Source organism: Neomonachus schauinslandi, unplaced genomic scaffold (genome assembly GCF_002201575.2).
Source record: "Neomonachus schauinslandi unplaced genomic scaffold, ASM220157v2 HiC_scaffold_84, whole genome shotgun sequence".
Lineage (NCBI taxonomy): Eukaryota > Metazoa > Chordata > Mammalia > Carnivora > Phocidae > Neomonachus > Neomonachus schauinslandi.
In genome coordinates, this window is record NW_025408786.1 from 8,729 (window position 1) to 19,382 (window position 10,654).

At 36.1% G+C, this 10,654-nt stretch overlaps 1 protein-coding gene across 1 annotated transcript; it reads right to left on the bottom strand.

The window, feature by feature from the left end:
- Nucleotides 1-240: 240 nt before the first annotated feature.
- Nucleotides 241-9,643, bottom strand: LOC123323632 (disintegrin and metalloproteinase domain-containing protein 9-like; the record flags this gene model as incomplete). Its single annotated transcript, XM_044912073.1, has 3 exons — nucleotides 9,628-9,643; nucleotides 7,405-7,510; nucleotides 241-424 (listed from the first exon to the last, which is right to left on the bottom strand). Coding segments are annotated over exons 1-3 (306 nt in total), but the record flags the coding sequence as incomplete, so codon positions are not given.
- Between the last annotated feature and the right edge of the window lie 1,011 nt (nucleotides 9,644-10,654).

Genomic DNA, 10,654 nt, shown 5'->3' on the forward strand with positions numbered 1-10,654 from the left:
GGGATTAACATAAGAATAAAAAAAATAATAGTGTAAAAAAAAATAGATGACTGCCAGTGAAATCTGGATAGTAGAATAACAATCATTCTTAATTTTGTCCTTGGTGGCTTTGTATTTTCCAAAATCTCTATAATAAATATAGATTTCTTTTATAAATCAGAAAAGAACAACTACTTACTTTGTATAAGGGTCTTTTAATTTTTTAAATTTTACTTCATAAAGAGAAAACACTTTGATTACCTTTCCATTGTCACATCTTGTGCCTTCATTCACCATCCCAGGATCTGGAACATCGGATCCTAGCTGGAAATCCACACCCCAACATTTGGTGCCTTTACTGGGAGTCTGAATAATAGCAGGAACGATTCCAAATACAGGCATGTCCTGTACATTCTCACACTGAAGCTTTCCACACAATGCATTCCTATAAAGATAGAGGAATAACGCAAACATAAAATGCACCCAGTGTAGATACAAAAGGAAAATTACATATTTGGATACATAAGGAAAGTTTACTGATATTTAGTTGAAGGGAATCTCAACAGAGAAAGCATATGAGAGCAAACACATCAAAGCAGTTCTCTTCAAATATGGCAGAGATAAGTGGATGCTAAGATGGGATTAGTAGGGTACCAGGTAGTGTTCATGCTCCTTCCTTCCCCACACCTAATCTCTCTTTACTATCTGTCTAGGGCTCAAAAAAGTCTAAGGAAAAAGTTGTTTATAAATATAATTTTATAAATGCTTTCACACAGAAAATAATAAGCCTATACTAAAGTTCAGTTGTGACTTCTTATAGAGTTACAGTAAGGAGAAAATTAGATTCTGTATTGTAAAATAACTAAGAAAAGACTCCACCCTTCTCAGCTTGGGTTCTCTTAGTTACTTTAAGACTCAATTCATTAATTCACTAATTCAATTCACTGATTCAGCATTATAACAAGCATTATGAAGGCTTGCCTGACTATAATTCCTATCACCAAGGCTGTGTTAGCTAAATGCCCTTCCTATAACCATTCATAACACACTAAATACCACTAACATCAACTCTTATGATGCTATATTGAAATTTTCTACTTGGCTGTCTTGTGATCCAAGCACCTACCCTACACTTGAATCTCCTCTATGGTATCACTGCCAAGTGATATATGATATTATTTTCCTTCAACTCACCTAATTCTCTAACTCACCACTCCCTAAAATTTTCATTCTAGATATCATAAAACTATTTTACTTCTTGAGTTAAAAATCTATCTCCTTATAACTTTTCCTCATTGGTCCCAGACTTTCCACATGAGATCACACAGCTAATGTCTTCTCCTTCTTCCACATGGCAGCCAATTATCATGTAGTTCCTAAATACTTACTTCGACAGAGCAATACCTTACAATCCTTTCTCATGGAACAAGGAAGTTCCCCTCTAAATATGTTCCAGTCTGTCTCACTGCCTCTTGAAGCACAGTACTCAGAGTAGGGCATGAAATTTCAGTTATAGCCTGACAAGCAAAGAATAAAATGGAGCTCACATTTCCTTTATGTTAGATACTGTACTACTATTAGGCCCAAGGTTACAGGAGCTTTTATGGTAACTACATTACATTGCTGATGCCCTTGAACTAATCACTAGCTAAAACCCCTATTTACTTTTTGCATATACTGTTAAGTCTCCTCTTCCCTCCATCCTGCACTCAAGAGTTAGTGATTTTGTCTCAACTTTACATTTATTCTTATGCCACCATTTATTCACTAGTTAACTTGAATAAAGTGCTTACACTTTCTGGGTTTCAGTTCCTTCATCTGAAAAACAAGAGATAAATAATAATGTCTATCTCACATAGTTAGTTGAAATTAGATATGAAAACCTCTAAAACAAAACATAGCATAAAGCAGACCTAAGTTAACATCTGTTGGAGCCTACCAAAATTCATGTTGCTATGATATACTTAGAGTTTCATGTGTAGTGTTAGTGACATATTAAAGAGTAAAAGGAAAATACTCAATATATAAAAAGCTGTTACAAATCAATAAGAAAAAAAAACCACTTCCACAGAAAAAAATTAGCAAAGATATAAAAAAGACAATTCATAAAATAAGGAATGCAAGCAGCCAACAAAGCTAAGAGATGTTCACTATTATATTACAAAGGAAAATTCTACTGCAAGCCTCAATATAATAATTGCTTCTGGCAAGGATCATCAATGCATGCTAAAACTGCAAGGTGAAACATTGGTGGGAAACTGGCTATTCATATGGTATAAAATCATCACTCCTCCACATATTATCTGATAGTTGTAACGGGAAAAACATAACCCTACAGTTGCAAGATCTGGTCATCGCCACCTAGTATCACTAATAAAACGAACAACCCAGAATTATGTGCCTCCTTGACATAATGTACCAGTTATGAAGTATTCTTCCCTAAAATGTTTTATCTGAATCTAATTAAGACTTTATATTTAACTTCTGATTTATAGAGAAATCAGGGGATAGAGACACAAGTTAAGCAACACTGAGAAGAAACTAACAAATCCAGAACATGGGCCATTCTAAAAGACCACTGGCCCAGTTATTTCCTTAGGTCACTATCATTGAAAAGAAAAAAATAAATGAAGAAGACTATTTTAGATTAAAAGTGACTTAAGTGACACAACAACTAAATGCAATGTGTGATCCTTGATGGAATCCTGATGTGGAAAAAAACAGCTATGAAACACAATTTAAGGACAATTGGAGAAACTTTAATATTGACCAGGTATTACATGATATTAGGAAATTGTTAATTTTGATAGGTATGAAACTGCTATTGTGAATGGCCTTATATGTTGGAGATGAATACTAAAGAATTTAGGAGTGAATATCATAATGCCTATAATTTACTTAAAAATGGTTCAGCAAAGTCTAGACAAAGTAAATATGATAAATTATTAACAATGTTTTAATCTAGGACATATGGGTTTCATCATACTATTCCTTCTATTCCTCTGTATAATTGAAATTTGTCATTTAAAAAGTTTAAAAAAAGATGACACCATTTATATACTGAAAGACAAGACAGCTCTTTCACACAACAATATGATCTGCACAACACTGTCTGCGGTATGCACGACGGGGGTGGAAGACAATGGGGAATAAAACTAGGCATTTGCACAAAGACGCTGGAAAGACACAAAAATTTTTGCTAAAAGAACACACACCTGTTCTGGTGGGAACAGGGAAAAAGGATCAGAGTAGAAGCCAGAATTTTTCTGTATATCCCTTTAAACATGTTTTGAACAACAACAAGCTTAAATAATTATTTACAAATTCATTTAAAATAAAAATGAAATATCTATTTGATATAACAAATTGGAAAAGTCCAGATAACCCCAGAACAACACAGGTTTGAACTGCATGGGTCCACTTAACACATGGATTTTTCGCAGGACTATAAATATATTTTCTCTTCCTTATGATTTTCTTAATAACATTTTCTTTTCTCTAGCCTACTTTATTGTAAGAACAGAGTATATAATACATGTAACATACAAAATATGTGTTAATCAACTGTTTTGTTATCAGTAAGGCTTCTTGTCAATAGTAGGCTATTAGTAGTTAAGTTCTGGGGGAGCCAAAAGTTATAAGTGAATTTTTCACTGCATGGGAAGTTGGCACCTCTAACCCTCATGTTGTTCAAAGGTCAACTGTATCTTTTAAGATAACACTCAGCATTGGTGAGGGGACAGTGGAAACATAAATCAATTAAATGTTTTGAAGGTCAATTTGGAAGTAGCCATGAGGAGCCTTAACACTTATCCATACTTTTTGAGAAAAATCTATTAAGAAAATAAGCAGAGAAATAAACAAATACTTAAGCTGTATATATCACAACCCTATTTAAAATAGCAATTTACTACAAACCTTGAATTTCTAAAATAAGGAAATGATTAAACGAAGCTGGTTACATCCTATAAACGCTCTTAATATAGTGGAAAGTAAGTATATGAATTTATAAAATAGTATAAACCAGACTGTGTGGATCTCTGAGTACACATATGTATGTACATACATGTATGATGCACAAATGTTTATGAATACATAAGAAAGAAATATAACAAAAATTTAAGGAAGTATCTCTGGATGGCAGGACCATAAATATCACTTTCTTTAGATTTTTCTAGATTTTATACATTTTCCATGATGAGGATGATTATAATGATAGCAAAGATGACAACAATGATAATGATGAGTTCTACAATGACCAGGCACTCTTCTTAGTCCTAACATCCATCAACACATTCAGTCTTCAAAGCAACAACTGGAAATAGGTACCATTATTATCCCTATTTTACAGAAAAATGAAGTACAGAGGGGAAAAAAGAGAAAAGTGAGGCAACTTGTCTAAAGTCTCAGAGATGTGAAGTGGCTGAAGCAGTATTCAAACCCAGAGTCTGACTTCAGATGTGTATTCCTAATGACTATATTAATACTATACTACTATTATAAAGTGTTTTTCAAATCAGCTACCCAGTAATTTATAAGTTTCTTAAGTGTAGTTTCTATCATTTCATTAAGTTACTCATAAAAACATGGGAACAGAACCAGGCTAAAGACAACAATCAGATATGTCTTAGCAAGCTCTCTCCAAGTCTGCATTAATCCACTTATCCCAAGATCTTAGCTCAGTTCATTTTATCAGTTACTCTAATTCTCCACCCATTAGCTATATCATCCGTTCCTGCATTCATTCGACAAATATTTAATAGGTACTTTTATATGCCAAATATTATGCTAAACACAAAAGATAAAACATGTCACTAAACTTTACAGTTGACGGATGAAGGGTGACCACCAAACAGTCATATAAACAATGAAACTGTAAAAAATGCTACAAAGGAATATTCCAAAGATAAAGAAGAAAATCTGGGAATAATAAAAGGGTCAATTCATCTGGGAGACATAATCATCCTAAATGTGGATGCACCTAGTAACATAAGCACTTAATAACACAAATTCAAAAGCTATACAGCAAAAAAATTCATAGAACTAAAAAGAAAAATAGACAACTTTATAATCATAGCTGAAGATTTTAACATACTTCTCTCAGAAATTTAAGGACAAACATAAAACACACACATACAACCCAAAGATATAGGAAATTTGAATAAGACTGTTAATTTGACACTTATAGAATAATGTAATCTAATAACTATAGAATACACTTTTTTTTCACTTGTACATAGACATTCACCAAAACTGCTATATGCTAGGCAATGATTCACATCTCAAGAAACTGCAAAGAATTAAAGTCATAGAGTATGTTCTCAATGGAATTAAACTAGAAACCAAAAACAACCAGATAACCAGAATACTCCCAAATATCTGGAAATTAAGCAATATACTTTCAATAAACCAAGAGTGACAGGAGACACCACAATATAAATTTTAAAATATTATGAACTGAATGATAAAGAAGACACAACATACCAAATTCAATGAAAAAGCAGCATAGAATTTTTCAAAGTTCATCCTTCCTTCAACATTGATGTTCCTACTTTTCTCATTTTAATTTAGACAAATTATGTTAACCAAGATCAGTCCAATCTCCCCAAAGTGCAGAACAGAGCCCTCCTGGGTCTTACCTAAATACTATAAAAGAATCATGAAAATTCTATGCTTAGAACTGGTTTTGTATTCAATCTTCTTTTTACATGGAAAATTATCCCTTAAAATCTCTATCTTATTCTAAGATAATATCATTTTTATTTTTTTAATTTTTTTAATTTTTCTTTTAAAGATTCTATTTCTTTATTTGACAGAGAGAGAGAGAGAGCACAAGCAGAGGGGAGTGGCAGGCAGAGGCAGAGGGAGAAGCAGGTTCCCCGCAGCGCAGGGGGAGCCTGATGTGGAACTCGATCCCAGAACCCCGGGATCATGACGTGAGCCGAAGGCAGTTGCTTAACCAACTGAGCCACCCACATGCCCCCATAATATCATTTTTAAATGATTGTTCTTACAAGGGCAGTGGTTTGGACATGAAACCTTCCCATGGAAGTTAAATATACTAAAAATTTATTAAGAATAATAATGTGATTTCCCCCCAAAAAAGTGCTATATAAATGCAAAAGAACTTATATCTACAACTATTTTTAAAACTATACAAGATAGATATCGAAAGTCATGTTCATATCCCCTTTTGAAATATTTTCTTGGTTTTTTTTTTCATTTTCCCTCCATCTACTCTGTTTTATATATCAGGAAAGGTAAATTCTGAATATCCTGTGAAATACACCGTATATTAATAACCAATTGTTAAAGAATTAGAACAAAATAAATTGGCTAATATTAAGGGGGAGAAAGTACACAGCAGTAAGAACACCTATAAGAGGGCATCTGGTTCTGTTAAGTTGAGGAAGTCTTTGAAACTAAGATCTGGAGGAGTGGAGAACATGCCAGCCAGAAGGAACAGTACACACAGAGGCCCTGTGGCAGAAGACCACATGCAGGCCAGCATAGCTGGTGTCTCACGCCATTTAATGGCTGAGAAGAGAAAGAGGAGCCTACAAATAAACACATTCAAAGAGCAACTGGAAACAGAAAAGAATACTAGAAGAAATTTCCACACAGAAGCCAAGGAAAGGGGTTTCTTCAAGGACAAAACGGTCAACATAGTTGAACGCTACTGAAAAGTCAAGTAGCATGAAGACCTAAAAAATGTCAGTGGGATTGTACAACACGGAGATCACTATTGTTATTTCTTCTTAGCAAACATGGTTTCACTACAGTTGCTCAGACTAATTGGCAAAGTAGGAAGTCGAGCAGGCCGAAAAGATGCACAGTATTTCAGATTAATTCCAATTATACAAAATATCAGTGTGTGTCTGTATAGTGCATAGAGACAAAAAAAGGGGAAGAAATACATTGAAATTAGTAAATATATACCCATTGAGATTATGGATGACTTTTTTCTCATTTATAATTTTTTAATAATTATTAATTTTTACCATAAACAAATGTTACAGAAACAAGAAAGGTTTTAATCTGTCACTTTAAAATTATATACAGCAAGAAGAACATAACAACATCCAGAATGAAGACTGCAGGTACCTTTACCTCCACATTTACCAGCATAATCTTTTAATGAAAAAAAGAAGAGGAAGAGTGTTTATTTGAGGTTCTTATTGTAGAATAAGGAAAAACAAAGATTCTAAAATCTATTAAATTTTAGACAGTTAACATCAAAAGGAATAAATTATTTTACTAGTTCTTTTCAGAGTCTCTCTGAAGTCTTCTGTTATAAAAGTTTAAGTTTGAAAAGTGCAGTATTAAAGGGGGAGAAAGTGAGAAGGCGCAAGGAGTTATAAAAGATACTAGAGACTACTGGTCTTACAATCTTTCATGTTCCTTCACAACCTTGCCTCCACTTACCCAGTGGCACACTTCTTGTATTCATTGCCAGAGAAACCACAATTGCCAAATCTGTCACCTTTAGAATTCACATCAATGAAACAATCTCTTGGAGCAGCCTTGGCTTCTGTAACATTAAAAAAAAAAAAAAAAGTTTGGCAAATTTAATTCAGAAATAAAAGTATTCCCTACGACAACCCATACACCAGGATGAACTGCCTCAACACCTTCTAAAAAGTTTCAAGCCTCATAGGTAAAACATTTTTGTTCCACTTTTATACTTAACAACAAAATGTAAAAATAAAGCTTAGATTGTATTTAAAAGTTAGCATGGGCTCAAAGAAAAGTCGTTAAAAGAAATGCCATTAAACAAGATGAAATTATAAATAAATGAAAAGACACGCACAGGCTGGTGGTGTTCTCCGCATATCCGTTCTCACGGCTCTCAAACATGTACCTGCTGCATCGTTGGATCAGGCTGGGAAGGGCTGGTGAAAACACTGCCAGCTATTATTATTGGTTTATTTACCACATATAGATGCTGAATTTTGATGCCCCCACTCACAAGTCGGAGTGGCAAATAGCCATGACAGCTGATAAAGTAGCAATCTGTTCTTGCTTTCTTGTATCTTATATATGTGTTATCACTTCATGTTCAATTCTCCCACCAATTACACATTCCTAAAAAATTTTCCTTGAAAATATTTTTCAGCCAAAATGCCAGTACTTTCTATTGAATAAAGGAATTCACTCGCCTATCTTACATATCTACTGCTATGTTGTTTTGTTTAAAAGAAAATGGCTGTGGGGGGAAAGAAGATGGAACAAGAAAGAGGCAGAGGACCACCCGCACAGGGCAAACAGCACGTGGCAGCATCCCTAGCAGGGCCCTTCCACAGAACAGAAGGAGCTCTACAAATTCCAGATAATCTCCAAAAAAAAAAAAATAACTCTAGTTCCCTTAGTCCTAGACTTTTCCGCAGGCCTCTATGAAGATGATATCACTGCTAAATAACAGTATTGACCTCATTAAAATGTATCTGTAATTATTTTTTAGTCTGCAATAAGCAGCCTATTTTTGCAAAATGGATCTGGAGTTGACAGATCTCTACTATTCTATCCCATGACCTGACTAACACAAATACATCCCATTTAATTTTTAGTCCTCTTTCTGACCCACCCACCATAAGATAAGGTGTATAACGGAACGAGAGACAGAAACTAGAGGCAGCAGAAGTCTGGTCAAAGTCAGCATCTCTAGTTTCTGAGAAATCTAGCACAGTACACATGACTGATCTTCTTAAATGAGAGAAACAAAAATAAAAATAGAAGATTTGGGTCTTCTTTCCTTTCCCTTTTCTCCCTCCCTTCCTCTGTTCCTTCCTTTCTTTATTAAATATGTATTAATCCCCTACTAAGTGTCTCACACCCTGATTAGTAATGGATATAGTTTACCAGTACCTCTCTGGAGAGAAACAGAAAAGCTCCTGTTAGTAACTCTCTATTGTCTTAATGACAAGCCTCAACAAACATCTACTGCTCATGCATTCTATTCACTTGAACGTGTTGTTGTTGCTGTTCCTACTGACTCAAGACAGAAACAGAAGAAGATGGGAAAACAAGATCACAGGATAGTTTGGGCATAAACCCATCACTGCCAATTATCAAACAAAACAATCTGCCTCATTATGCTGAAAGCAACCTTTTCCTTGAGAACCTCAATCACTTGAACCCAAGGAAGGAAACACAAAATGCAATACAATAAAGACTACCACTGCAGGAATACAGCTAGCATCAGTGTGTAATCAAAATCAAGCTGACAAAAGGTGCTGCCATGCCTCAGTGTATACTCCCCATAGTTTTTCACCAGAACTACTGCATTACAGCTACTTGATATTCCTTTTACATAATGAACAGCAAAGTCAAAGAAGCAATCAGAAAAGTGTGACTTGCACAGACCTAAGGCATTGGTTCGCTGATCACGGTGCTCCTAGAAATAAAAAGAGAGGAAGCCTACCACTAAATTTTTACTACATCTGCATAAGCAGAAAAGTTCTAGGTTAAATGAACAAAACGGTGTCATGGGCCCTCAATCAATTCCCAAACTTGAGCCTTATTACAGACTCAACCCCTTACATGAAGGGGAGGACGGGTCCCCTTCAGGTAGAACCCTGATACACTGCCAAAAAGGTATACTCTTAATCTTTCTCCCATCCTTCCCCAACAGGACCTAAGGTCATTTACCAGGGTAACTGGGCATTGTGCAAAAGGAAAATCATCAGACCTCTCAGGAACTACTGGACACTGGCTCTGAACTGACACTGAATCCAGGAGACCCAAAACATCACGGTGGTCTACCAGTCAAAGTAGGGAGCTATGGAGGTCAGCTGGTCAATGGAGCTTCGGCTCAGGTTCTCCTCACTCACAGGGGGCCCAGTGGGTCCCAAACCCATCCTGTGCTTATTTCCCCAGTTCCAGAATGCATGACTAAAACACACATAATCAGCAACTAGCAGAATCCCCACACTGGCTCCCTGACCTGTGGAGTCAGGGCGATTATGGCAGGAAAGGCCGACTGGAAGCCACTAGAACTGCCACTACCTAGGAAAATAGTAAACCAGAAGGAATAAATACCACAACCCAGAAAGCACTGCAGAGTCAATACCACCAATAAGGACTGGAGAGAGAATCCAGTTCGACTAAGCTATCTGGCCTGTGCAGAAGACAGACAGATCTTGGAGAACAGCAATGGTTTATCAGAAGCTTAAGCAGCTGGGGAGTGTAACTCCTGCTGTAGCTACTGTGGTTCTATTGCTTGAGCAAATTCACGTAAATCCTGGCACCCGGTACGCAGCTGCTGAACTGGCAGATACGGTTCTCTCCACCCTGGCCAATAAGGGCCACCAGAAGCAGCTTGCTTTCAGCTGGCAAGGCCAGCAATACACCTTCACGGTCCCCTCTTGGGGTACAGCAACTCTCCAGCCCTACCTCGTAATTTAGTTTGGGGGGATCTTGATCAACTCTTCCTTCCACAAGATATCGCTTTGGCCCATTCCACTGATGACATTATTCTGACTGAACCTAGTGTGCAAGAAGTAGCAATACTGCAGCCTAACTGGTAAGACAGTTGCATGTCAGAGGTGGAAAGCAAATCTGAGAAAAAAATCAGGAGTCTTCCACCTCAGTGAAATTTCTAGGGGCCGGTGGCATGGGACATATCTAGATTTCCCTTCAAAAGTGAAGGGTAAGTTGTTACATCAGGCCCCGCTGG